The sequence below is a fragment of the Rattus rattus genome, chromosome 1 (genome assembly GCF_011064425.1).
Source record: "Rattus rattus isolate New Zealand chromosome 1, Rrattus_CSIRO_v1, whole genome shotgun sequence".
In the NCBI taxonomy this organism is placed as follows: Eukaryota; Metazoa; Chordata; class Mammalia; order Rodentia; family Muridae; genus Rattus; species Rattus rattus.
This window is the reverse complement of record NC_046154.1, coordinates 8,439,607-8,466,124: the sequence shown is the minus strand read 5'-3', so window position 1 is coordinate 8,466,124 and position 26,518 is coordinate 8,439,607. Positions and strand designations below refer to the sequence as shown.

The following is a 26,518-nucleotide window of genomic DNA, read 5'->3' as shown; positions in this document are numbered from 1 at the left end:
ATAGGTCACTTGGGGGATCAGGAGAAGGCAAGGGTGATATTGGGGGCAGCTGGGATAAATAAAGTCTGAGGGCCCGGGATGTCTGGGGGTGTGTTTTGAAACACAGGATAATGAGAGAGCTGTTAGGTGAAGCTAGGACATATATGAGGCGAGACTATCCATCTGAGACACCTATATTCCCAGCACTCCAGAGACTAAAGAGGATCAGGGGTTCAAGACCAGCCTTGGGCTGTCTCAAGTGACCAAGGCATGCATGATGGTTCATGTTTTTAAACCCAAAACTGAGAATGCAGGAGAGTCACTGCAAGTTCAAATTCAGCCTGGGTTTATGTAGCAAGTTCCATGATAGCCAGGGTTCCAGAGTGAGACCCCGTCCCTTAAAAATCCAGACTGGGGATGGAGAGATGGGTCAGTGATGTGGAACACTTCCTGCTCTTTCAGAGGACCCAGGTTCGATTCCCAGCACCCACATGCTGACTCACAGCCTTCTATAAGTCCAGTTCCAGGATACCCAAAATCCTCTCCTGCTCTAGGAACAGAGGTGGTGTACAGGCAAAACATCCATGCATATGATATAAAAATAAATAAAACCAGAGACAGTCAGCTTGGGCCCAGCCTGGCCTGAGACTAGAACTTGTAAGGAAGCCCAGATTCTGGGCTGGAAAGTTGGCTCAGTGGTTAAGAACACTTGCTGCTCTTCCAGAGGACCTGGGTTCAGTTCCCAGCATCAAGTGGCTCACAACTGCTTGCAAGTCCAGTTCCAGGGGATCTGACACCCTCTTCTGGACTCTGAAGACATCTGCGTCCATGTAGGACACATCCTTAACATTCAGATGCACACAGAGACACACTCATATACACACACACACACACTCACATACATACACATACACAGTCACACACACACATACACATACTCACACAGACACACTCACATACATATACACACACAGACACAGTCATATACACACACACATACATACACATACACACTTACACACACACCCACACATACACTCACACAGACACACACTCACATACATATACACACACACAGACACAGTCATATACACACACACACACACACTCACATACATATACACACCCACACACCCACACATACACTCACACAGACACACACTCACATACATATACACATACACACAGACATACACACATACATATTCACACACACAGACACACTCACATACACACACAGACACACATAGACACACACACATACATACACACTCACAGACACACTCACATACACACACAGACACACACACACAGACACACATAGATACACACTCACATGGACACATAGATACACACTCACATGGACACATAGATACACACTCACATGGACACACTCACATACATACACACTCACACACAGACACACACATTCACACACTCACATACATACACACACACACACACACACACACACACACAAAATAAACCTTAAGGAGAATTAAAGACAGGAATCACGTAAGTCTAAGCCTTGCTCAGGGGTGAGTACAAATGAGGTGCACTTAGTTGGCACCCCTGTATACCACCCCTTAGGCCTCCGACCAGTGAAGAGAAATAGGATTCTAGAGACCACATCCTGTTATAAGCCAGGGCTGCACAGGTGATGTCATGTGGGGACTCTTCCCATCTCCGGGCCAGTGCTCCGATGCTGTTGCCAGAGATCCTCACCGAGTGCTCATTGCCCCCTCTGCAGCTGCTCGTGGTCCCTGGCATCACCGGGCCCCCACGTGTGAGGGCTGCCACATTACAAAGAGGCCTGGCTCTGAGGAGGATGTCACGGCCGCTCGCCAGCTCCAGTCTGCACCATGAGTGATGAGCGGAGGCTGCCCGGCAGTGCGGTAGGCTGGCTGGCATGCGGAGGCCTGTCGCTGCTAGCCAATGCCTGGGGCATCCTCAGTGTGGGTGCCAAGCAGAAGAAGTGGAAGCCTCTGGAGTTCTTGCTTTGCACGCTGGCAGCCACCCACATGCTCAACGTGGCGGTGCCCATCGCCACGTACGCGGTTGTGCAGCTGCGGAGGCAGCGCCCTGACTACGAGTGGAACGAGGGCCTCTGTAAGGTCTTCGTGTCGACGTTCTACACCCTCACGCTGGCCACCTGCTTCTCCGTCACCTCCATCTCCTACCACCGCATGTGGATGGTCCGGTGGCCGGTCAACTACCGGTGAGCACGGGACAGCCTGGTGTTTCTTAGGGAGTGCTTGTTGCAAAGACGTGCCTGGTGTACCTGGGTATACGAGGGCCTCTGCATGACAGGGTTGAGGGCTGGCATGGTCTGGGGCCACTGGGGAGCATGCATGCAGAGGTGCTTATGACTGAGCATTAGTGTCACGCAGCACAGAAGTGCCCATGAGAGGGACAGCTGCCACAATGCTTCTTGAGTGAGATACGGGGGCCCTGCCATGCTGGCTCACTGGAGACTCTGGTGTCAGTGGGGAGGGCTGGTCAGGGCCCTGTGTGGCCCCCTAGAGGCCTGAGAGTAACGTCAGAATTCTCTATCCTGCCCTGCTCCATGCCAGGCTGAGCAACGCCAAGAAGCAGGCGGTGCACACGGTTATGGGCATCTGGATGGTGTCCTTCATCCTGTCGGCCCTTCCTGCCGTCGGCTGGCATGACACCAGCGAGCGTTTCTACACCCACGGCTGTCGCTTCATCGTGGCCGAGATCGGCCTGGGCTTCGGCGTCTGTTTCTTGCTGCTGGTGGGAGGCAGCGTGGCCATGGGTGTGGTCTGCACGGCCATTGCCCTCTTCCAGACGCTGGCCACGCAGGTGGGACACCGGGCTGACCGCCGCGCCTTCACTGTGCCCACCATCGTGGTGGAAGACGCACAGGGCAAGCGCCGCTCCTCCATTGACGGCTCGGAGCCTGCCAGAACTTCACTGCAGATCACGGGCCTGGTGGCCACCATTGTGGTCATCTATGACTGCCTCATGGGCTTCCCTGTGCTGGTGGGTGAAGGTTCATGGGTAGGGAGCCTGTCAGGGATGTGGCTTCTAGGACAGCCCAGGGAATGGGCATCAGGTAGCTGAAATTGCAATTCTGACTTCAGAGCTGTCAGTATAGCACTCCCATTTTATGGACTTGGCAAACAGAGTCCAGAGAGGTATATGACTCGCCCAAAGTCAAGGAAGGTGGGTGAGAGTTGATCCCTCGTCAGCTAGGACCTTTTGGTCACACTGTGGGGAACCTTCCCTCACCTAAGGTCCCTTCTATGATAAACAGTACCATTGCCTTCTGTTGCCCAGGTCCCAGGATGCAGCAGGTAGGCAGGGAACACTAAATCGGCATACAGCAGGTCCCTAACCCTCTGTGATACTGCGCTTCACCCTAAGGACCGGAGAAGGTCACAGTAAAGGCTCACTAGAAGAAGGCCTTGCTAGCCACAGTCCAGTGGGACTAAGCTGAAGTCCACACTCAGTAAACAGCTCCTGCCACAGGAGGTCTGGAGAGAGGAAAGCCCAGGCCAGAGCCAGCCTACTCACAGTCAGGAGGGTTACATCCCGGGAGTCTGCAGGACACAGTCCTAGAGAGGTGCTGGCTCAGTGGCAACCTCAGAGTGACACTGCTTCCAGAGGCTCCGCACTCTCCCACTCTGACAGACAGACAGATACCCACAGTCCTTGTGCCAATAAAAACAGCTAAGAAACTGCCCTGAGAACCACCAAACACTGTAAAGCCAGGGTGAGGGAGGCCTTAGAGAGAGAGGGGGCCACCCCAACATTTTCTCCAAGCTGGGAAGTGGGTGCCATTGATGGAGCCCACTGCTCGTCATAAACAGTACCGAGAATTCTCACCTCAGGGCTGGAGAGATGGCTCAGTAGTTAAAACACTGGCTGTTCTTGTAGAGGACCTGGGTTTGGTCCCTGGTATCCACATGGTGGCTCAACGACCACCTGTAGGCATGCATGTGCTGCACACACATACACACATACACACATACATGCAGGCAAAACACAAATGCTTAGAAATTGAAACTACACCAAACCTTTTAGAAAAGAAATTCTTACTTTCCCCAGTGTGGGGTGTTGTTAGCCCATTTCACAGATGAGGAAACAGAGCCCCAAGGATCGCACAGATTGCAGGACAGACATGCCCCGCCCGTTTTTACTGTTTCAGCATCATTAAACACTTTGCAAGCAGATGTGGGGACCCTGGTAAGGGCCCCAAAGGCCACTGGGTCTCCTCTAGGGTCTGAGCTTCTGGGTAGGGTCAGAGCTGTGGCCCAGGAAGACATGGGAGTAGACAGAAAAGTGCAGGCTTGAGACCCGTTTCTCGTAACGTGTTCCTTTAGAAGCAGGTGACAGTAACCCGTGTCACATCGCCCCATGGGCACCCATGAGGCCGCAGCACTGAGGAGTGATTCACACAGCTGAGCTGTATGCTGGGTAGACACAGGCCTTTGCCTTCAATCTCTCAGCCGGCCCTTTCTTGGTGGCTTGGAGCTTTCGGCCGCCACCTTCTAGACCTTCTTTTCCTCTGGGCGTCGGGTTATGGGCTCTGCCACACAGATGAGGCAACCGTGCCTAGGAGGGAGGTTGCGGGGACCGGGGGTCATGTGGGTCAGGCCTAGCCCTGTGCCCACAGGTGGTGAGCTTCAGTAGCCTGCGGGCTGATGCCTCAGCACCTTGGATGGTGCTCTGTGTCCTGTGGTGCTCCGTGACCCAGGCCCTGCTGCTGCCTCTGTTCCTGTGGACTTGTGATCGCTACCGGGCAGACCTCAAGGCAGTCTGGGAGAAGTGTGTGGCCCTGATGGCCAACGATGAGGACTCAGACAACGGTAAGGATGGCCTCGGGGTGGCCCCTGGGCAGGACTGAGTGAGATCGATAGTGGTGGTGTCGGCTGGATAATAGCGATTTGGTATACCTTCACCACGTGGCACTTAGGTGACCCTGTTCTCGGCTGCTAGATATCCCTGTGGCAACACAAGTGGGTATCATAGGTTGACTTGTGTGCCAGGAGCTGTCAGCCTGGGTGGGTATTTAGTCCCATGGAGTTCCCACCCTAGATCTCAGATGAGAAAATTAGCTTAATATGTCAATCAAAAGTGTGTCATGGCTGGGATTTGAACTTGGAACCCTTGCCTGACCTTTTCCAAAAACTAGTCCCTTCCTTGTGAGGATACCCTAAAGCCTTCCTAGATGCCCTCCGCAGTGCTGCGCTTCTGTCCAATCCCGCAGAGACCAGTCTAGAGGGCAGCATCTCCCCCGACCTGGTATTGGAGCGCTCCCTTGACTATGGAGGTGACTTCGTGGCTCTGGACAGGATGGCCAAGTATGAACTCTCTGCCCTGGAGGGAGGCTTACCCCAGCTCTACCCTCTGCGGCCACTGCAGGAGGATCGGATGCAGTATCTGCAGGTAGGTTGAGGCAGAGTAGAGGAACCTCGCATGTCTGTGGTGCCTCCCCTGCCTCTCTCTCTCTCTCTCTCTCTCTTCCTAGCCCTCTCCCCTTTTCTCCTCCCCCCCACCCCTTTCCCTCTCTCCTCTTTCACACAACCTATGCGGGTGGGCCATGTTTTCCGTGCTCTGGAAGAGGGGTCTATTGGTGTCTTGTGCTGTGTACCTTCCCATGAGCCTTCTCTCCAACCGACCATAGCTTCAGCCAACACCCAGGGTGAGAGAGGTTGTCACCTGCCCCAAATCTCACTTCTCCAAACCAGGGGGTCCTTGTCCCTGACCCACACACTGCTCTGCAGGGCGCGGGGAGGCATCGGTGCGGGTTTCCAGGAGGGCAGCCCTGTTTCAGCCCGGCCGGGTGCTCGCAGGTCCCGCCCACCCGGCGGTTCTCCCACGATGATGCCGACGTGTGGGCAGCCATCCCGCTGCCCACCTTCCTGCCACGCTGGAGCTCGGGCGAGGACTTGGCAGCCCTGGCACACTTAATGCTGCCCGCGGGCTCCGACCGGCGGCGCGGGAGCCTGCTGGCCTTCACCGAAGATGCGCCCCCGTTCCGCCCGCGCCGTCGTTCTGCCGAGAGCCTGTTGTCCCTGCAGCCCTCGTCCCTAGATGGTGGCCCGCGTCGCGCCCAGGACTCGCCTCCGGGCAGCCCGCGTCGCCGCCCCGGGCCTGGTGCTCGCTCTGCCTCGGTCTCGCTGCTGCCCGACGCCTTCGCGCTGACCGCCTTCGACCGCGAGCCGCAGCCTCTGCGTCGCGTGCCCGCCCCGGCGCGGCCCTTCCCCGCTGCCCCGGACGGCACGGAGCCTGCTGAGGTCCCGACGCCCCCTGGTGGCCGTGCGCAGCGCAGCCAGGGACGCCGGGCGGCGCGCGCGCACGCGGGGCCCCTGCAGAGCAGCCTGAGCGCGTCCTGGGGCGAGCCCGGCGGCTTGCACGCGGCGGGCTGCGGCAGCACTAGCAGCTTTCTGAGCTCGCCCTCGGAGTCCTCGGGCTATGTCACGCTGCACTCGGATTCGCTGGGCTCTGCGTCCTAGCCACCCCACCCTCACCCCAGACGCCATGCAGACGGAAGAGGCACAGAACTAAAGATGCTGCCACATGTGTTAGGCCCCAATAAGCGCCACCTGTGCTAGGGAGTGAATGGGTAGTGAACGCCTCTTACAGTTCCTTCCTTCTGATGTCGCCTGGAGGGACGATCGGTCACCTTGGAGGGTTGCCCAGGACATGGACCTGCTGCTGGGCACGGCATCTCCCAGGAAGAGGCAGGCTGTGCCTGTGTAGCGAGTGGCATCTGTACGTTTTGTACACCTCTGAGGCTAGACCGACCATCATTGGAAAGGACATTCTCAGAGACGCTTAAACCGGAAGTCACGACTGCATCCAACTTCCCGCACTGCCGCTGCCTCACCTCTAGGGTGTGGCGTGTAGAGAGTCCGCAAACACGGGTCTTCAGGGCCCAAACAAGTTCTATTGAGCAGGTTTTCCTTGTGGCCTGCCTCAGCTTCCCTATCTCCGAAGAGTGGATGACCATGATACATCTCTCAGGGCTGTTTGAAGAACACTCCCGATCCGTGTGCCCTCGTATTTGAATGGACCGGTTGTGAGAGGTAGCTCTAGGGCCCTTTCTTTGTTAGGGTCAGCCTTCAGCATGTGGGCCCCAGATCTGAGGACTCTCAGTCTCAATGACCTTTGCCCTCTTGGAGACTCGCCCCACCACGTTAGCTAAAGCACAGCACCATGGGTATGACAGCCACCTCTACTCCTGTTAGTGTCCCCATGTCAAGATTCCACCGTATTGCCTATCCCCCACTATGTCGGCCGCCTCTGTGACCCTGTTGCGAAGGCTGCGGGTGTCTGGCGAAAAGAACCAAAGCAAGTGGAAGCGGACTTCCGTGTCCTGGTGCCGGTCTCCAGTTCTGCCTCCCACCTACACAGGCAAAGCCCCCCCACCCGGCAAGGGTGTCCTGTACCCCACCTTCACTGCAAGAAGGGCTTTGCTCTCTCCTGGGTACACCCTTTTCTGAGTCTGGGCTGTGCCAGGGACATGGGTATTCCCAGGAGAGACCCAGGGCTGGAGCTGGGAGCTGTCCCCTTGCAGCAGACACTTGTGGTAGGACCTGGTTAGTCCCAAGGCCAGCACAGAGCCCGCCTGTGTCTTGCTCTTGACCTAAGGTCAGGTCAATCTGCCCTCCCTCTGCAGACAGACTTCCAACCACGGGTGGGGATGGGGATTGGGGACTGCCCTACCTTAGGCCTCAGAAGTCTCTAGTCCCTGGCTTTGAGCAGAGAAGCAGAGACTGTGGTCCATATTTGGACTCAGGAGAAGCCGCCCCTGACCATTTGCTGCTGTGCCTTCAGGGACTGACATGTCATACGGGGGCAGAGGCCACCAGCTAGCCACTGTCTCCCTCACAGGTCTCAAATGACCAATTTACCACTCTCGGGTTTCATTCTGTATTTTGTATTCAATGGCAATACTTGTAATGGGGACATGGTCCCCCTAAGTCACTCCGAATTTTTACAAAACTTTAAGGGCAAACCCTAAACAGAGGGCACTAGGCACCCTTCCTAGGCAAGCGCTCTACCACTGAGCCAAATCCCCAACCCCGCACCTAGGGTTCTTTCCCACGCCTAGTTCCCTGTTTGCTGACAGCTGTGAGGACCTTGGCCCTGGGGTCACTGGTAAGAGCTATCAATACTACCGCCCAGCCCAGAGTCAGGGATTCCTTTGCAGTTTTTTTTTTTTTTTAAAACAGCAATTCTTTTCTGTACAGGACCCAATAAAAATGTCCTCATGGTTTGCACACAGCCTTCTGAGGCTGGTTTCATGGAAACCCGTTTTCGCAGGGCCAGCCAGCTGCTCCCCAAATCTCTCTACATCTAGAGCGTGAAGCCAAAGCCAGTATGTTCCCTTAACTTGCCATGTCTCCAGGCAGGTGCTGCAGTCTCACCTGGCGAGCGAGCGACACAAACCTGAGTTCATAACAGTAGGAGGCAGTGGGTAGGCCCCAAAGCCCATGGTCCTCTGTCACAGGTGGCACCTGTGACGAGGGTTAGGATTTGACCGCCACTGTGAACTTGATTCCGGAGTAGGGCTGGGTGTGCCCTGTAAGATCACTGGCCTCGTGACCACACTCTGCTGCCCCTGAAATTCACGGACTGCTCGGTCTGGTCCTCGCCGAGAGGCTGCCACCTGGCGGTAGCAGAGAAAAAGTCTGGAGTTTCTCCCACCCGGGTAGCTGACCAGAGGTCACAACTGGAGTTTCTGCACTCGTCCTTGCTCCAAAAAGCCTGCGTGTAGGGTGGGGTGGGTTAGGGTGGGACAGTGAAGTTGCAGAGAATCCTGAGAAGACCCGCAACTTTACCTTCAGGGCAAGAGTCGCCCCAAACTTGAAATTACCCCGTAGACAGTTGATATTTGTGGTGCACTCAGGTCTCAGGTCTGTATTCACGCCCAGTCTTTATTCAGAATTGTACGTTGGAAGTAGGAGGCGCTGGGATTTCGAACTGCAGCCAAGACTGATCCACAACACGAACCCTCTCCCCAACACAGTCCCAGTGCATGGTAACTAATAGCCTCTTAGTTCCAGTCTACGGCTCAGAAGGCACTACAGTGGTCTTTGCAGAACACGGAATGCTCTGGTCTCAGCCGTTCTACGCAGGGATGGGTGGGACCGGGGACTCTAGATTGTGGCGAAGCGCGGCGTCGAGCACGCAATGTACCTTAGAGGCGGAGCCAGTGCTCGGCACCAGCACGCCGCAGCCATAGGTATTTGCGCAGGGAGGACCTGGAAGAGCGCGCCAGCAGTGTGAATCAGTGCAGAGGGGGTGATGGGTTGCGATGGTAGTGAAAGGGTCTTGGGTGGTGGTAGGATGGGAGCCCCTCGCTGAAGGGGCGGGGCCCAGCGCGCTTTGTGCCGGTGGGAACTGAACGCCGGAGGCCCGTTGAATGGGCCAGGGCGGGGCAGCGATTCTCCTCGCTGCGAGGGGTCCGCTCTGCTCCGCTAGCAACCGCGACCTTCCCACCGTGACGCAGCGGTGAAAGGGGGGCGGGGGCGGACTGCCAGCCCCGCGTCCCTGGGAAAGGGGTACAGCTCACCCGTTCCCTCCCATCTTCACTAAGAACGGGAAGTGAAAAGTTGGTTTGGCTGGAGAGGGTGGGGCTGGAATGGGTGAATTCACCTAGACGTGCAGACCCCTTCAGCAAATGACTCCGTGTATTTCCCTGCAGCCCCACCAGGCCACCGATTGATAGAGTCCCTGAAGTCACCTTGGGTGTCCCCAAATAGTTTCCCCCAAACTAGACGGCGAGGTGATAAGGGCGGAGGTTAGGGCTTGAATCTAAATTCTTGCCTAGGCCTCACCAGGGCCGCCACACGCGAAACCCGGGTCTCGGATTCTCGGCCTGGCAGTTTGATGCAGGTGGCGGTGCCAGAACGCCAGTGGAGGACTCAAGGAGACCTCCAAGGGGAGGGAACGGGGACTGCGGGGATTGGGAGCCACCTGCAGCGGGACCAGGGGCCCAGATGGCCGGGAGGCAGGGGCTGAGAACAGAGGCCGTCTGTGGGTTGGCGCTGTCCGTGGTGCTGCCTGCCCTGCGCTGGAGCAGCAGGGGGCAGCGCAGGCCGCTGTCGTCCTCTCCGGGCCGAAGCCTCTGGCTGGAGCCCGGCAAGCCGCCTCGGAATCCGGACGGGTAGTCCACCCCACTGGGTACTGGCCAGAGTCCTGGAGGAAGGAAGGGAGGAGAGAAGGGAGTAGAAGAGAAGAGGTGTAGAGGGAAAAGAGGGAGCAAAGCATAAAGACAAGCAATAAAATGGTCTCCTCAGTCGGGCAGACCTGTGCTCACACTCCGCCTGCACGCCCACGGCCAGACAGGCCATGGCTTCCTTCCCCACATCCGCCCCAGCTAGGTGGCAGACCCTCCTTACTTAGCTGTCCACCTCAGCTCTCCTCTCTACCCATCCCCCACCCCACCCCAGGATATCACTTTGTAGCTAGGCAGACTGATCACCAGCTCTCCATCCTCCTGCCTCAGCAAGCCCCCACGGCTAGCTGTCACACGCCCCTCCCAGCGTCACACCGTGGATTGTACTACCTTGCAATGAGTTCTGGAGGCTTCTCACGTACTTAACGCTCAGCTCCAGGATATCGGCCTTCTCCAGCTTTCGCTTCCGTATCTGCCAAGACATAGAGAGATGCTCTTACAGGGCAGCTGTGGGAGGCATAGACTGACTGCCCTCCTCTCCTGCCTTACCTGGTGGGAGTAGTGTCTCTCCAGAAGAGACCTTAGCTGCTCCAGTGACAGGTTGATGCGGGCACGACGCTTCTTCTCCATCAGAGGCTTGGAGATCTGTGGGGGCAGCCAGTCGCTGTTAGAGGGAAGGCCTCCGCTTCCCAGGCCTCTGCTCCCTCCAACCCAGGGTTTCCCACCTCCAGGGGTTCTCACCCCCATACCCTTCAGGACCCCAGACCTTTCGGAAGCTGCTGGGTGCGCCACTGGGGCTGCCCTTCGATGTGGGCTCAGTGCCCATGCTGTGATGTTCACACAGGCAGTGAGTGGGCTGCACTGCCTTTATAGGGCACCTCGTTTACATGTCAATGGGCCTCCAGGAACCAGAAAAACTCAAAGGGGGAGGGGACAGAAAGGGGCCCCTTCCAATAGCCCAGGCTGTCTCTGACTTTCTGGCTTCCCTGAGGACCTCCCCCCTACAAACCCCCTTGACTCACTACTACTCCAGTCTCTCTTCCCAAGCCCATCCCCTCCTGGCATTGTTGGACCAGCTACTGTAGGATGGGAACCTCACCACTATCCCTGCTTGCCAAGTCCTGGCTGCTTCTTACCCAACATTCTTCTGGTGGTCCTCCGCTATGGCAGGGAGCTGTGTGAGCTGGGGGCCATCCTAAATGATGATGGTGGGGCGCTAGGTGTCCTGAGGCCTGATAAAGATGCTGAGGCGAGGATGCTGGCCAGTGATGCTTTTCTGCTCCCTTCACGCTCTGGCCACGCTGGGATGCTGAATTAGTCGCCCTAATGTCAGGACAATGTAGCAATTTTCTGCCTGTGGTTGCTCAAAGCCAGTTGCAAGCAGGGCCTGTGGGGGCCACACAGTAACATGTGTCCCATTAAAGCGTGCAGCCCGCCTGCGGGGACACGACAGGCCACCTCCTTCCAAGGACCCAGTGACTAGACTATTGAATGATACTTGTATCTGGGAGGCAGACCACTCCATCCTGGCCCTGGGCTTCCAGGTTTGCCACTCTGGTACTCTGGTGAAGGACCCGTGTCTCTCTCTCTCTCTCTCTCTCTCTCTCTCTCTCTCTCTCTCTCTCTTTCTCTCTCTTTTCCCGGAGCTGAGAACTGAACCCAGGGCCTTGCGCTTGCTAGGCAAGCGCTCTACCACTGAGCTAAATCCCCAAAAACATCTGAGCCACATGTGGTGTCACGCATCTTTAGTCCTGGAACTCAGGAGGCAGAGGCAGGCAAATCTCTGAGTTCAAGATCAGGCTGGTTTTAGAACAAATTCCAGGACAGCCAAGAGAAATCCTGTCTGGGGATGTGGTGGAGAGAGGGGAATGGGGAAGGAGAGAGAGGAGGGGGAGAGGAGAGGAGAGAGAGAGAGAGAGAGAGAGAGAGAGAGAGAGAGAGAGAGAGAGAGAGAGAGAGAGAGAGAGAGAGAGAGAGAGAGAGCCAAAAACTGGGGCTCAGCTCTTGTGGACCTTCCTTTGTATTCAATGAGTAGGGGCGGGGACCGCTGATGCTCTGAAGGGAGTCCAGACTACATTGTGGGTCTCTGTCACCTTTCCACTCTTCCTGTTGTGGGGAAACGGGAAGTCCAGCAAAGGAGACTCTGGGAGCATCTGCTATAGGGCAGGCTGGGCCTTTCAGCAGTGCTGCACATCGCTCAGGCTGGACCAGGGAAGTTTGACTCTCGACTGTGACTGCCAAGAAGGTTGACCTCCAGAGAAAATCTCGGGTTGGGTTCAAACCTAGATAACTCCTTTTCTTACACTCTTCTGGTCTAAGTTTGTGGGGCAGGAGACTGAACTAGCATTCCTGACAATGCGGGTGAGGCCATAGGAAGTTGCCTAAGTCCTGCCGCATCCTCTGTGACCAAGTCATGAGGAGGAAGAGGCCTCTATGAGGCTTCAAGAGGATATTGCTGGGTCAAGATGCCCCCCAAATCGGGCACCTTTTTGACCCCCTCCGCTTTCCCTCGCTCTGGGCATTGACCAGCCTCGTCTATGCGCTCTCAAACGCCTAGCAGCGTGGAGAATCGAGCCCCGCCTTCCCCCTTTCAGGTCCAGGCAAAGGCGACCACAACTCCACAACTCTGGAACGTTCTCCTGCCGCCCCCTCCCCCCCCCCAGAGGGCGGGATGGCCAGGTCTGAGTGGATTTGGACTCTGGGCTAGTGATGGGGCTGAAGCCCAGTGGTGAGCGCTGCCACGCGCCGGGTAGCTTTAAAGTGTTCGGGCCAGCCAGCCCGGGAGGCCCCCTTGCGAATGGCTATGGCTCTGGGGCTGTGGCGGCGCGGTACAAAGGCGCCGCGGGGCAGGCGGGCGGGAGGCACCGCACAAAAGGAGCAGCCGAGTGTTAAGGGCATTGTGCCGGGCGCACAAAGCGGCGCCCGCGTCCGCCTTCTCTCGGCCAAACGCCCGGCGCCCCGCGGCGCACAGGCTTCCAGCTGCCGCACATCTGTAGGAAGGCCGGGCGCGCGCCTCACCTGGGCGGGTCCTCTCCACCCTTCTTGCTCTCCAGCCAAGCCAGCAGCAGGGCAATTTGTCTTGTAATTACAATACTCCCCCAGAAACTGTTGCCCTCGCCTTTCAGTCCAGTGCATTAGCAAACCAATGGTGCTGTGAACCGCTCTCCCGACGCACCGCAGGGCGCCGGGCACTGGGCCCGCCCCCTCTCCAGAATTAGGGTTACTATAAAGTCCCTTTCTCTGGATCCTGCCCGCACCCCAGTATTCACCGTTGTCTGGACCATCACCCCCTCACAAGTTTATGCCCAGGGATCCGGCCGCACTGGGTGGGGCTGCACACGTGGGTGGCTAAGTGTTTCTTAGGGAGTGGAAAATTGACCACAAAGTGCGCTAATGCGCTAATTTGCCCTGTTCGCTTTTGGCTGGAGGAAGTGAGGCCCGCCATGGGCAGGGACCGGATTCTCTGTGGTTGCGCTCTGCTAGATCTATTTACATGCCTGCCTGGACTCAGGCTACATCACGTCTCCCCACGTCTCCCACTGCCCGTGGGACAGTCTTTGGACAGGGGTCTCTATGTGTGCGGACTCACTGAGGTTCCTTCCTCCCTTACTACAACCCCCCCCCCCCGTGCCTCTCCTGCGGCTATCACTGTGAAAGAGAGACCCCCTCCCTTTCTCCCCTCTCCCTTCTCCCAGAGCTCTGAAACAACCCTCTTCCTTCCACTACGGTAGCTTCCTTACACCATCTTCCTCCAGGCAGCCTCTTCTCCCACTAAGTTAAGACCTTTGCATCCAGCAAGGTCACTGGGAAAGATGACAGTTAATGCGATGCAGGCTGGGGACCGGTTCTCCATCTGCCCACGAGGAACGGATGTCTTACCTGCATCCACAGGCAGACTCACCCAGCAGAGAGCTTTCCCAGAGGTGAGGAGAGACAGCTGCTCACCTTGTCCTCTCTGCACAAGCTGTGTGAAGTATTCTCCCTTGGACTGCTTGGAAGGTCATGGACCAACTTAGAAGCCCTGCTTATGCAAACAGGGATGTAGGCCACCAACTCCCTTTCCATCTATAGCGCTCAGGGTCCCCGAGGCACCTGGAAAGGAGCACAGGCCCAGGAGGAACAGGGAAACCCAGGCCCCTTTTGCTCATGCAAGGAAAAGAAAGTTCCTCTTAGAATTCCTGGGGGCTCGAAGCCCACCTCCTCTCCCTCCCCTTTCTCACACTTCCGGAAGTTAATTGGGAAAGGGGACCCAGTGCCTTTGTGTGTTCCTCATTCCATTTCTCCGACGACAAAGCGGGGCAGGGGCTTGAAGCCTCCCATCCCAAGAGCCAGCAGCCTAGGGTCCTGGGTAGGAGCCACTCTATTCCTGCACTGCCAGCTTCAAACCAATGTTGAATGCGCCTGGCACAAACTGGTGTGGGTGCTGGTGGTAACTAGAAGAAGTCTGTTCTCCTCTGCAGATGTGTCTCAAAGTGGGGCGAAGAAATGATTGCTGTAATTAACTACCAGGGACACAGCAAAAAGCCCAGAAATGACTCAGCCGATTGTCTGCAGATGGGGTTGGAGAGGCTACAATTGTTTAACTCTCTTTAGCTGTGTTGAGACTTCAAATAGCCCAGCAGCCAAGGGCCCTTCAGGGGACAAAGGCCAGGACTTCAGTGAGTTCTTCAACACTGACCAGGCTGGCCCAGCTCAGGAAGAGTGATTTCAGAGAGACCCTCTTTGTCCTGGCCTTTTGTGTCTCCCCTGAGCTGGCTCTAATCTTTAAATATTTACCCGGCCCTTTTGTGCACATATGACTTACGCACCGTGGGCTGATGAGCTCATAAATCACACATCATTTACCAGGCTGGAAAGAGGTGCTTTCACTCATCCAGCCCGGGCCTGAGGAGAGAAAACTTTCTTTTGGAAATCGGGCTGTCTCTGGCAGAGAGATATAGCTGCTCTGGGCAGACTCCTCACTGCCCTCAGCTTCCACATGCTCTGCTCTGCGTAGGCCAGAGGCCTTGAATAAACAGGAGCTGTTGGGGGTGGGGGAATGCTCTGCAAATGACTGATCTGGCATCCATCACGCAGGAGGGGGTGTGTGAGCTTCCTGGGATTTTCCCCCTGTTTGGCTTCAGGGTTAGATAACAGGAGCCCACTTCCACCTGGGGAATTGGCGTCTGGGTGAGCAGCTTCCTTATGTGCCTGTGTGCCATGTCAATGTTTGTCTGGTCCACGCATCTGTGCGCCCGCCTTGGGCTTACTCTGCTCTTCATAGTCTCTCCTGCTCAATAAAACCATGATGTTTAGGAAACAAAATGCTAGGGGCTAGACTCCGTGGTTAAGAGTACACGCTGTTCATGCTGACATCTCATAACCACCTGTAACCCCAGTTCCAGGAGGGTTGAACTTGCCTCCGGCCTCCCCTGGCACCTGCACTCATTTGTGCTCGCACAAACACACACACACACACACACACACACACACACACACACACACACAAATTTAAATTAATATAAAATTTAAAATAATATAAATCTTAAACCCGATGAAATGAAACCTGGTTTCATCTCAGCCTGTGGTTGAATTTGGAAATGTTAAGGTGATAATTTTTGGGAAATAATTTGGAAATGTTGGTATTGTTATTTTCCTCGAGTGGTGAGGAATCAAGCCAGGCTGTGCGAGGCAATAGCCACCAGCCATCAAGGATTGCTTGGCCCCAGTCTGTCCATTCTTGCCCAGATATCAAAAGCAACCGGCCCTGCTTCCAGTCAAACCACAAAACACCTGTAACTTCCTGTAGCTACTTACACACGTGCGCATGTATGTCATCAATACATATCCCCAGACTCATACGTGGACTCAAAACCAGAGCTCCTCTGGCTGGGCCCAGGCAGGAAAGCTGTGGTAGCCTGTGGTGATGGCATATAGGGATGGGAGAGGCATGGACTGCAGAAGGACCCTCCTACTTAAGAAAGAGGTCCCTTTGTGCTTGCCTGGAAGCTCCTGGGACAAAACATATTCAAATGCCTACTTTCAAGAAAAGGCAAGCCGTGCAACCCAGAACTGAGCATTTCCCTTCCTGTCACTTCCTCTGGGTACAGAGGGAGCCCTCACCTCCTACCGGAAAAGCTTTTATTTCTCTGGGCATCTGGGTGTGTCCCTCTGTGTGACTGCATCCCTGGCTGATATGCACCCTCTCCGTGTGACTGTCCCTCGGCCTATGCACTCTGTGTATAACTGTTTCCTTAGGTACATACATTCTTTGTGTGTGACTATGTAGCTGAGTCTGTGTGCTGTGTGTGAGTGTTTCCGGGTATATGCACTCTCCACTGGGACCATATCTCTGGTTCTATGTAATCTGGATGTACGACTGACTCTCTGGCTGTAGGCACTGTTTTGGTGAGACTGTTTTACTGGGTCTATGCATTTCCTGTGTGAGTTTTTCCCTGGGTGTACATATGGCCAGATGTGTATAAAAACGCCTGCTTGCCTCTCTCCTTCAGCACTCCACTGTGAGTGCTGGGCCCTGGCAGAGCAGTCTTTTTCTCCCTCCTGCCTCTAGGATAGGGCTGAACTCCTATTCTAGGAATGGGGCCTCAGGGGAGATGACAGGCAGAGAGGATGGAGTTGCTCAAGCTCTCCTAACTCTTAGTTACACTTTCCTTGATGCCTAAGAGTGGAGCTCAGAAGCTCAGGGCCTTCAAAGGCCTGAGAAGGGGCTCCCACCAGAAAGGGTTTTGTGCCTCAGAGTCAAGAGCCCTCCCTCAAGTGAGGGGCAAGAAGCACCCTCTAGTGGCTCTGATGTGTCCTGAGTCTGGGAAGGTTGAGAGGAACAGGACGGTAGCCAGGACTCCTGCTCCCAGCCCTGTAAACCCAGGCCTCCTACCGTACGGCACCACAGATGTCACCTTTATGTCCTGCTTAGACTTTAGTGTCATTCACACAGCCCAGTTATCTGAGAAGAACGCCTAATTGAAGACCTGCGTAAGTCAAACTGTTCGTGTCTGTGGGGGACCGCATTCCTCGGGCAGGAGATGCTGGACTGTGTGAGAAAGCTAAGTGTGAACAGATGGGCCAGCCGGAGGCAGTGCTTCTTCATGGTTCCTGCCCTGACTTCTCTCGGGGATGGACTATGGCCTGCAGCTCTTAGGCCATGAACCCTCTCCTCCTCATGTTCCTTTTGGTCAGCATTTAATCATAGCAACAGAAAAGAGACCAGTGTGTGTGTGTGTGTGTGTGTGTGTGTGTGTGTGTGTGTGTGTGTGTGTGTGTGTGTTTTGCTGGGGTTTTGGAACAAACCATTACATCTGTTTCTAGCTCCTATCACCTCACTCTGACAAACGTCTCCTAAGCACAGTCCCAACACAGTGCAGGGCTTTATAGATTATTCTGGTGTTATTCTTCCAGGTCCCTGGCTGTCACTGAAGTCAGGGTCAGAACTCAAGCAAGAGCTTGGCGGAAGTCATGCAGACACTGCTCTATGGCCTGCTCACTTGCCCATGCGTAACTTTCTTACATGGGCTGGGACACCTGCCAAAGAAAAGGTCCTTCAGTGTCACTTAGTAATCAGGATGATCCCTGGCAGGCCAGCCTGACCCTCAACCGAGGCTTCTCTTTTCAGGTGACCCTAGGCTGTGCCACTCTGACAAGGTTAAGAAGGACAACAGACAACAGTTTAGAGGAAGACAAGGTTCCCAGGAGTTATCTGCCTAAGACAGGATGCAGAATGCTGGACCCCAGCAGCCCAGCTTCTCTCTCTACGTGCCCAGACCTCAGGGCTCCTGCCAGGACCTACTGCTGAGGTGCGGACCTCACGGCTCACCACAGCCTCTCCTCTTGGTTAGGCTTGTTCTTCCTGGCTCTGATTTTCAAATCCAGCACCAGCTCTTGTCTGTTCAGTGGTGCCCCATTTCCAGGAGCTGCCAAGCACTGGCAGTTCCTTCCACGCAGCCTGCCTATCCTGCAGCCCTCCCGACCCGGGGCCTCGCTCCTGGACTCAGACCAAACCAACTCCATATCCAGCCTATCGCACAAGGAGCCTTCAGTAAGGAGGCATGACCCTGACTTTTCTAGCACCGGATAAAATCTGGAGCGACGGCTCACACCTGAAATTCCAGCCTTCAGGAGGTGAGAGACTGGCATCTACCAGAGGTCTTGAAAATTCGAGGTTGTCCTGGGCTACAGAGGATAGATAACACTGTCTCAAAAGCAAAACAAGGCTGTGTGCAGTGCTGACCTTTCATTCCAACACTAGGAGGCAGTAGCAGGTGGATCTCCACGAGCTGGATCTGTTAGCATTTCTTCTAGGCTCCGCCCTACAGTTACCAGGCAACAGCCAGGTAGCCCTGGTTTACTACAGGTCTGTTTGCAGCTCCTCTCTCTTATTCTGTCTCTCTGGACTCTCTCCCCTCTCTCTCCACGTGTTCCTGGCCGGACTCCGTCCCCCACTTCCTTTCTCTCTCTCTCCCCCCAACCCCACTCTCTCCCTCTCTTTCCTTTCCTTCCTTCTCACCTCTATTCTACACTGCATCTACATTTGGCTAGTACCTACCTCAGGGGAAGGGCTGCTCCCCTCTCACCTCACCTTAACCGCGCTTCTGTCAAACATATCTTGGTCGGTCTCTCTCTCTCTCTCTCTCTCTCTCTCTCTCTCTCTCTCTTTTATAAAACACAACAGGATACCAGCCCGGTCAAACCACCTTGTGTTGTGCCTCAAAAAGATCTACAAATTCATAGATGTACAACTGTCTAGATTTAAAGTGGTAAAAAAAAAAAAAGTGGAAAACTTCTGGTCTTAACACGCACATCTTCGGGCTGGAGAGATGGCTCAGAGGTTAAGAGCACTGACTGCTCTTCCAGAGGTCCTGAGTTCAATTCCCATCAACCACATGGTGGCTCACAACCATCTGTAAAGAGATCTGGTTCTCTTCTGGCCTTCAGGCCTACAGGGCGGCAGAAAGCTGTATGATCTATACATAATAAATAAATAAATATTAAAAAAAAAAAAAAAAAAAACGCACATCTTCATTATAGGCAACATGGAAAACACGCACACACAAAAACCTATGTGGGTCAAGGAAAGTCGTCCAGAATATTGCCACCTAAAAGGTAATTCTCTGATTTCAATCCTTATCCCGGGCTCACTCGTATTACGCTTCTTCCCCCCGCCCCCAAATCAAGAGAGAGGACCGCATCGCACTTAGGAGGAGGGGGATCCCATTTCAGGAAGGCCACGGATGCGAGTCTTGAACCGTTTCTCTAGGTTCGCGGACCCGGCTCGCGCCTGCGCAGTGTCGCGGTGCGATCGAATGGTCGGTAATGCCCACTTGTCTCCAGAGTTCTAAACTTGGGCCGAACTTCTGCAGGGCGCCGTGGCCACTTCCGGGTTGCTGCGTCGCCCCTCTGCGACGTCACGCTGTCCCGAGCTGCGGGGCGGGGCCTGCGGGGCGCGCCGCTCGCTCTGATTCCGGCCCTCAGCCACGCGCGGCAGCAGTCTCGCGAGACCTCGCCGACAGCTCACAGCTCCGGGCACTTGCCCTTCCCGAGCCGGCGTCGGCGGCGGAGTGCGCACGCGCGGCCTTCGGGTTTCCCCGGCTACAGTCGGCGCATCGGCCCGCTAGTCCGCCGCCGGCTCTTCCGCCGCCCTGCGCCATGGCGGGCTGCGCGGCGCGGGTTCCGCCGGGCTCCGAGGCGCGCCTCAGCCTCGCTACCTTCCTCCTGGGTGCCTCGGTGCTCGCTCTGCCTTTGCTCACGCGCGCCGGCCTGCAGGGCCGCACCGGGCTGGCGCTGTACGTGGCCGGACTCAACGCGCTGTTGCTGCTTCTCTACCGGCCGCCGCGCTACCAGGTGCGTGCCGGGTGCGGAGGGACCGGGACCGGGACCGGGCGGGCGGGACGGGTGGACCGGTTGACCCGGACACGGACCAGGCACAGGGCGGCACGGACAGGATGGACCGGTAGACCGGGACTCCAGACCCGGACCAGGGTCGGGGTGGACCGGCAGATCTGGACAGGGACGGACGGGTGGACCGGGAACAGGCGGGCTCCTGGCAGGGTGGGCGGAGTAGGTGCGGACCAGGCAGGACCGAGCTAGCTGGCTGCGCTGGGGCAGGGCGGGCCGGGTGCACCGGAGCCGGAGACGAGGCAGATGAGCCCGGGTGGACGGGGATCAGGGACTGATCTGGCAGGGACCGGGCAAAGGTTGGTGGGATAGGTACATTAGAAACGAGAAGACTGGACGCGGAGACCAGGATCCGTCAGGCAGGGCTGGATAGATGGACTGGGGACGGGCATGGGAGCTAGTCTAGCGGGAGTGCGTTAAAGGAACATCATATTACCTAGCCGACCGGTGGTCGGTTCATCCCCACTCCACGGGCTTGTATGTCAGCCTTAAGTTGAGGTCACAGGAGGGACCCACTTCTAGCTGTGGGTGCTAATTGCATTTCCTGCCGATCAGCAGAAGCTTCAGCAGATGTACGTCGGGTGGGAAATGAGCTTACCCACGGAATTTTAATTTATGTAAAGTCAGGTGTGGTGTTTTACCTGCTGGTCAAACGCCCTGCTTCACAGAGGTGACGGGGCACAGAGTTTGAGAGTTGGGAGTTGTTGACTTGGGACTGTCAGCCATAAACTGGACTTAAACAGTTTCTCCGAAGTTAGCCCCGCTGTTGCTAGCAGTAATAATAGTTATTCTGGCTGTTAAAATTGGTTATTCCTGGGTGATTTGTATAGTGAGTCCTCTATGCTGCCCTAAAACACAATACCGTTGTTATTCCGGTGGCTTAGATGGATAAACTCTTTATTTAAGTGACTTGTCCAAGGCCAGGGTTTAGACCCAAGCAGTTGTATTTCACCCTCTTTATCTCTTGAACAAATGGACTCTGCTCACTAAGGACCTTGCTAACCCAGGGCAGTCTGCAGTCTGGGTTCCAGCTCTGCGAGTGGGACATGTGGTGACTGGAGCCTTTTTGGGTGTTTCAGATAGCCATCCGAGCTTGTTTCCTTGGCTTTGTGTTTGGCTGCGGCGTGCTGCTAAGTTTCAGCCAGTCCTCCTGGAATCACTTCGGCTGGTAAGAGAGTCTTTGGGAGCCATGGTGTTGAGGTGAGGGTTGGCAGCAGTGGGCGAGTAGTGGCCTCTCCTCACCCCACCCCACCCCCGCTGGGCTCTGACAGAACAGGCGGCTGGTTAGGATTCTGAAGAAGCAGCCCCCTGCCTCCTCCGAATCCCCACCCTTCAAATCTTGTGAACACGACTGTGCATGTTAGTGGATTATGTCTGTGGTGGATGGAAGTGGGTCTCCCTGGGCCCTCTCCAGAGGGCCCATCATCACCCGAAGTCGCTGTGCTGAGCCGTTGTTCCCTGAAGGGGTGCAGGTCCGCGGTGATGGGCAGGGGCAAGTCTCCCGGTGTCTTCTAAGCCTTTTCCGTCTCGGTTTCTATTAGGTCCCGGCTAGTGCTCCCCCCACAGCCAGTGTAGGACTTTCCCCTACACTATGAGTTCAGTCCCTTGAGCCTTCTAGCCTCTGACTTGGAAATGAACCGTGGCTTCAAGGTAAAAAGCTTTACCTCCTATTACCAGTGTGCTGAGCCATCCAATCCCTCTTTGCTGGAATTCTTTCAGTTCTGTTGAATTTTGTTTCCCACATACGTCACTACTTTGTTGATATCCCCCCTCTCATGTTAACATGTGAAATTGTCATATTAAAGGAGTAAAGGGACCATAGTTTCCCCTTCACCTATGGAGATTCTTTTAGTTGTGTCTGTGACATTCAGAAACATAACAGCACCACGGAACCGCACTTCTGCCTGCTGGAGAGGGAAGGAATGGTGTGTGTGTGTGTGTGTGTGTGTGTGTGTGTGTGTGTGTCTCCATGTGCGCCTGCACCTGTTGTTACCCAGGCTGGTGACAGCGTTCGGGGAGTTGAGCAGACCAGGCCTGTGCTTGTGCCTGACTTGGTTCTCTCCCGCTTTACCTCGTTCTTTGTTTTTAAACAGGTACGTGTGCTCGCTCTCCCTGTTCCACTACTCTGAGTACCTAGTGACAGCTGTCAATAATCCCAAAAGTCTGTCCTTGGACTCCTTCCTCCTGAACCACAGTCTGGAGTACACAGTGGCTGCCCTGTCTTCCTGGATAGAGTTCACCCTTGAAAACATCTTTTGGCCAGGTTGGTGTGCCCTACTTTCCTTGGTGTGGGAGAGAAGGGTGAGGAGATGACATTGACTCACCTCTCAGGTCTAATCTCTCCTGAGCCGTTCTCCCCAGCCCTTCCTCTCCCTAAGCTATTTATAAAGGACAGACTGCACTCGCTGGAGAATTCTGCTTCTGGATTTTGAATCCAGGGCGTGTTGGCGTTATGCTCTGAGCCTGGCGTTATGCCAGGTACCACTGAGGTGGAGCCCCACCTGGATGGTCGCAGTATTACCTTTGCCATTGGACCAGATGAAGTTTGGGCCTGTCTGTTTCTTTCTGTAACATGAGCACTTCACAAGGTTTTACTGTAAAATCCTCTGAATTGGAGCACACTTAAACCTCCCAAAATGCCGGATGTGGGTCCTAGGGCTGACTTTGGGACCCAGGACTGTCTCTTCTTCTCTCAGCAGCCCTTACTCCTTAGGGAAGAACAGAGCCAGTCTGCCCGGGCAGGGCAAGCTTCCTACAGCTCATGTGTCAGCCCTCAACTGGGAGACTGGTGGCCCTGGGCTTGTGGGACCTTTTCTTATCAAGTTTCATGTGTGACAGACGCTGGTTGCCCCTAGGGTGGTTTCCTCTCTGTAGGGGAGGGATTGGTACCCCAGTCTCCCCACTCCTTGTCCCTCCTTTCTGTTTGTGCAGAACTGAAGCAGATTACCTGGCTCAGTGCCGCTGGGCTGTTGATGGTGATCTTTGGAGAATGCCTGAGGAAAGTGGCCATGTTTACAGCCGGCTCCAACTTCAACCACGTGGTACAGAGTGAAAAGTCAGACACCCACACTCTCGTGACAAGTGGGGTATACGCTTGGTGCCGGCACCCCTCCTATGTGGGCTGGTTTTACTGGAGTATTGGAACCCAGGTATAGTATCAGCGTTGACACTACTTTCCTGGAAATTTAGTTTTCTAAGTTTCTTTCTTTTTGATATCTTGACCCAGGGTCTTGCTATGTGGCCCAAGCTAAGTTTGAACTTGTAACCCTACTATTTAGGCCACTTGACTGTTTTACATTTCTTAAATTGAAGCGTAGTTGGCACTCTAAGCCCACTGTGTTTTCCTGGGTGCACAGACTGCTTTTCTCTTGTGCTCCCTGGCCTGTTTAAGGCGCTGGCTTTAAAAGCTGGAGACCAAATCTAGTTTTCCGTCGTTGTAGAGGTAAAATCAGGACATTGTTTTAAGTTGTTTTATTTGTTTCAAACTTGAAGACATTTATTCTCTAAAAGGAAAACCACACAGGCAGCAAGTGGTACTTATATCTCTCAGTTTCCAGGAGCACAGAGGTGACTCGCCTGAGGAAAGGGGGGGGCTTTAGAAAAGGTGGCAGGGGGAACAGGATGCTGGTCAGGGGGAAGGCAAGACAACGGCCAGCGGTACTGCCCTTCTGAATGGCATCTCCTAAGGTCACCTACTTCTGGGCATGGGACCGCTGGTGGCCCCGGCACAGTTGTCCTGCACTGGGTCCCTTTCTGCTGCTCTGACCTGAGTCTGGAGCACCTTGGGCAAGGGAAGGTAGGTTTTGGGGAGGGCGTGTCCTCAGCCACCCTCTGGTGGCTCAGTGGGTTTTCATAAAAAAATAGTCTAAATGAGGCCAAGGTCCCGCCAGGTTAATGAGAGCTGTGGGGTTTGCTGTCTCAGGATGCAGACCAAACCCTTGTTTTCTGACAGCCGTCTCTGGATTCTATACTTAGTCCTGGAACAACTTGTCCAGAGAGTGTAACGAGAGCCTGCGAACATCATCTGGGGCCCAGACATCATCAGTGTGCATGGGCCATGGGGATTCTGGTGACCCCATAATGGGGCGGGAGGGGCAGGTGACTGTAGCATTTCTTTCAAAGCTTTGTGTTCCTGAGACACGTCACGCTGTTCCACTTGCAGTCACAGCCCTGGGGACACTGAGGGGAGGCGATGAATGTAGTTTGCCTTAAGTGCTGTGTTGTGCCTAAGTGCTTTAGAGCGGAAGGGTTTTTCATACCTTTTTGGATAATGGGTATTTTCTACATTGTGCCCTGGTAGTTGTGCTTGCCGGGATGTGTGAGGGGGCGGTGCTTGTACGAATGCGTAGAGGATAAGTCTTCCTGTAAGAGTATTTGCCCTTATACAGAACATGATTTTTCCTCTTAAGTAGAATGGTGCTGGTGACTTGCTGGGATCTGATTCCTGGCTCAGTAGAAGGTTGTCCCTGATGATGTCCCTGATGACTAAGAAACAACATTAAGGCTGCCCAGGTGTGAGGGCATGGACTTCGTGCTGCCAGATGAGCGGGCCTGGCCACTGAGGCTTCCCTTGTCTACCCAAAAAGCCAGGACACTAGTGTGTGAATAATACTGCCGAGTCACAGGTTGGGTGAAAGTTTAGTGTCTTATCACGGTGCTAGGAGCACAGCAAGTACTTAGCGAGCAGTGTGGACATGGTAGGAAGTTGGGGGGCCTGTCTGGTATCACTGGACAGGTCCTGATGCCTGCAGTGGGTAGGGCTGGGTTAGTGGTTTCCACAGTAACAAAGGAAGCTGCTGGGAGCTGGGATGCTTTCAGCTTTGAGGGACTTTTTGGCTGGAGGACCAGGTTGGGCAAGGGGGTGTGTGTGTGTGTGTGTGTGTGTGTGTGTGTGTGTGTGTGTGTGTGTGTGTGAGTGAAGAAGCCATGTATAAAAGGTGGCTAGTGACAGCCTTTCTGACTTAGGGCCACTGTCACTTTTTGAGCAGAGTGATCTCTGAAAGGAAATGTTGTGGAAGCTCAGATAGCAGAGCTTATGTGGCCTTGAGGGGAGGAAGCCAGGGCCCAAAGCTGGCAAATGTGTTCAGATGGGCAGAAATCGGGGTGGACAGAGATACCAGCCTGACTTCCTCTGTTAGAGAATTCCCACTTGAGTGCAGGCAGGGCATGTGTCACCACATTGAAACCCAAGTGGTCCCTCACTGTAACTGAGGTCTCGCTTACTCGAGAGAATCAAAGAGACAGAAAAGGGTGCGGCCAGGAGAGGCTCCCAGGAACGGTAGTGCCTCTGAGCTTCACGGTCCTCAAGCGTCTTCAAGGCCCCAGCAAGAAGTTCTGTGGGGAGAAGGTGCTTGGGCATCGGGCTGCTCTGACCGTGGGTATCCTGTGGTCCTCTGCCAGGTGATGCTGTGTAATCCCATCTGCGGTGTGGTGTACGCCCTGACGGTGTGGCGCTTCTTCCGTGATCGCACAGAGGAGGAGGAGATCTCGCTGATTCACTTCTTTGGGGAAGAATACTTGGACTATAAGAAGAGGGTGCCCACAGGCCTGCCTTTCATAAAGGGGGTCAAGGTGGGGCTATGACAGGAAGAGGCCCCGTGGGACCAGGGACCTCTGGCCCTGCGCAGCCTAGGACAAAACTATTTAAAGTTGGGCACACAGAGTGAGTTTTCTTAATTGTTTTATATGTCACTAATTACTCCTCAGAATGTCACCCAGGACCTAATGTTGAGGCGACGTTAGGTCCAAAGGAGCCACGGCAGCTGTCTCCTGCACTGAAGGCAGGTGGGGCAAGGAGCGTGTCCAGGTGTTCATCGACGCCTCTTCTACCGTGGCAGGGGGATGACTCAAGCCACAGCCTCACGCCCCCTCAGGCTAGAGTGTGTTTGCATGGTGACCAGGATGCTTGGGAGAGGTGGACACTGCCCTTTGGAGTGGTCAGAGCTGCCTAGTGTCAGCATTGGAAATGCACCAAACCCTTCTATTTAACTCCCACACAACCCAGCTTTACCCTTTGTCGTCCATGACTGCGTGAACATCTGCATAAACTGGGAAGACTTGTACCCTTGGGCTCATACAGAAACCTATTTACACTCCAGTTCTATACGCAGAGCAGTGTAGGTTCCGAGGGACACCGAGCCTCTCTGCCTCGAGCGTCCAGGTCCAGCTTTCATGTGGCAACAGGTAGCACAGACCCTCGGGAGCTCTGCAGATTTTGAGTAGCCACTGGACCTGGGCTGAAGATGTGGGCCCAGGGTTCTCCCATGGTCCTGGTCTCAGCTCTTCTGTTCCCCTGGGAAGTAATGTCCTAACTTCTGTGCTAACGCTGAGAAATGCTGCCCTCCCTGTGTTTGGGATCAGTGTTCTCATTTATCATAGCTTCTGATTTTTATTTCCGTGTTGCAACGAGTCTGTCAAATTAGTTTCCTGTGTTTTCTCAAAGTACCCTACTGCTGCAGCAGGTGTTTTCCAGAAGGTTCCAGCATAGCTCACGCGCCT

The 26,518-nt window shown here is 54.9% G+C and overlaps 3 protein-coding genes across 7 annotated transcripts; 2 read left to right on the top strand and 1 right to left on the bottom strand.

Moving 5' to 3' along the window:
* Positions 1–1,729: 1,729 nt before the first annotated feature.
* Positions 1,730–7,935, top strand: Gpr153 (G protein-coupled receptor 153). 3 transcript variants are annotated; one of them, XM_032893894.1, is made up of 5 exons: positions 1,730–2,197; positions 2,553–2,802; positions 4,619–4,811; positions 5,213–5,391; positions 5,730–7,935. In XM_032893894.1, exons 1-5 carry the CDS (start codon positions 1,842–1,844, stop codon positions 6,459–6,461), a joined length of 1,710 nt encoding a protein of 569 aa, XP_032749785.1. In that variant the 5' UTR covers positions 1,730–1,841; the 3' UTR covers positions 6,462–7,935. The 3 variants fall into 3 exon arrangements, with proteins under 3 accessions (XP_032749785.1, XP_032749776.1, XP_032749767.1); XM_032893885.1 differs by having other exon boundaries at positions 1,747–2,197; positions 2,553–2,982; positions 5,799–7,935; XM_032893876.1 differs by having other exon boundaries at positions 1,748–2,197; positions 2,553–2,982.
* A 909-nt stretch (positions 7,936–8,844) lies between these two features.
* Hes3 (hes family bHLH transcription factor 3) lies at positions 8,845–14,091 on the bottom strand. 3 transcript variants are annotated; one of them, XM_032893907.1, is made up of 4 exons: positions 11,269–11,639; positions 10,682–10,777; positions 10,523–10,604; positions 8,845–10,152 (listed from the first exon to the last, which is right to left on the bottom strand). In XM_032893907.1, the coding sequence occupies exons 2-4, from the start codon at positions 10,760–10,762 to the stop codon at positions 9,788–9,790; spliced, it is 528 nt and encodes a 175-aa protein (XP_032749798.1). In that variant the 5' UTR covers positions 10,763–10,777; positions 11,269–11,639; the 3' UTR covers positions 8,845–9,787. The 3 variants fall into 3 exon arrangements, 1 of the variants encoding a protein (XP_032749798.1); XR_004386937.1 differs by lacking the exon at positions 8,845–10,152 and adding an exon at positions 14,012–14,091 and having other exon boundaries at positions 10,522–10,604; positions 11,269–11,519; XR_004386939.1 differs by lacking the exon at positions 8,845–10,152 and adding an exon at positions 14,012–14,086 and having other exon boundaries at positions 10,522–10,604; positions 11,269–11,455.
* A 5,528-nt stretch (positions 14,092–19,619) lies between these two features.
* On the top strand, positions 19,620–26,441 carry Icmt (isoprenylcysteine carboxyl methyltransferase). Its single transcript, XM_032893863.1, has 5 exons — positions 19,620–19,966; positions 21,100–21,188; positions 22,114–22,283; positions 22,952–23,169; positions 25,421–26,441. The coding sequence occupies exons 1-5, from the start codon at positions 19,772–19,774 to the stop codon at positions 25,601–25,603; spliced, it is 855 nt and encodes a 284-aa protein (XP_032749754.1). The 5' UTR covers positions 19,620–19,771; the 3' UTR covers positions 25,604–26,441.
* The last annotated feature ends 77 nt before the right edge of the window (positions 26,442–26,518 follow it).

Bases quoted from the DNA above. Each gene is read 5' to 3' on its own strand.
- Icmt (XM_032893863.1), top strand. From the start codon at position 19,772: ATGGCGGGCTGCGCGGCGCGGGTTCCGCCGGGCTCCGAGGCGCGCCTC. The intron at 22,284-22,951 runs GTTGGTGTGCCC...CTGTTTGTGCAG, and splicing joins TGAAAACATCTTTTGGCCAG to AACTGAAGCAGATTACCTGG. The intron at 23,170-25,420 runs GTATAGTATCAG...GTCCTCTGCCAG, and splicing joins ACTGGAGTATTGGAACCCAG to GTGATGCTGTGTAATCCCAT.
- Gpr153 (XM_032893876.1), top strand. From the start codon at position 1,842: ATGAGTGATGAGCGGAGGCTGCCCGGCAGTGCGGTAGGCTGGCTGGCA. The intron at 2,983-4,618 runs GTGGGTGAAGGT...CTGTGCCCACAG, and splicing joins TCATGGGCTTCCCTGTGCTG to GTGGTGAGCTTCAGTAGCCT. The intron at 5,392-5,729 runs GTAGGTTGAGGC...ACTGCTCTGCAG, and splicing joins ATCGGATGCAGTATCTGCAG to GGCGCGGGGAGGCATCGGTG.
- Hes3 (XM_032893907.1), bottom strand. From the start codon at position 10,762: ATGGAGAAGAAGCGTCGTGCCCGCATCAACCTGTCACTGGAGCAGCTA. The intron at 10,605-10,681 runs GTAAGGCAGGAG...ATGTCTTGGCAG, and splicing joins AGAGACACTACTCCCACCAG to ATACGGAAGCGAAAGCTGGA. The intron at 10,153-10,522 runs GTAGTACAATCC...TCCTTCCTCCAG, and splicing joins CCTCCAGAACTCATTGCAAG to GACTCTGGCCAGTACCCAGT.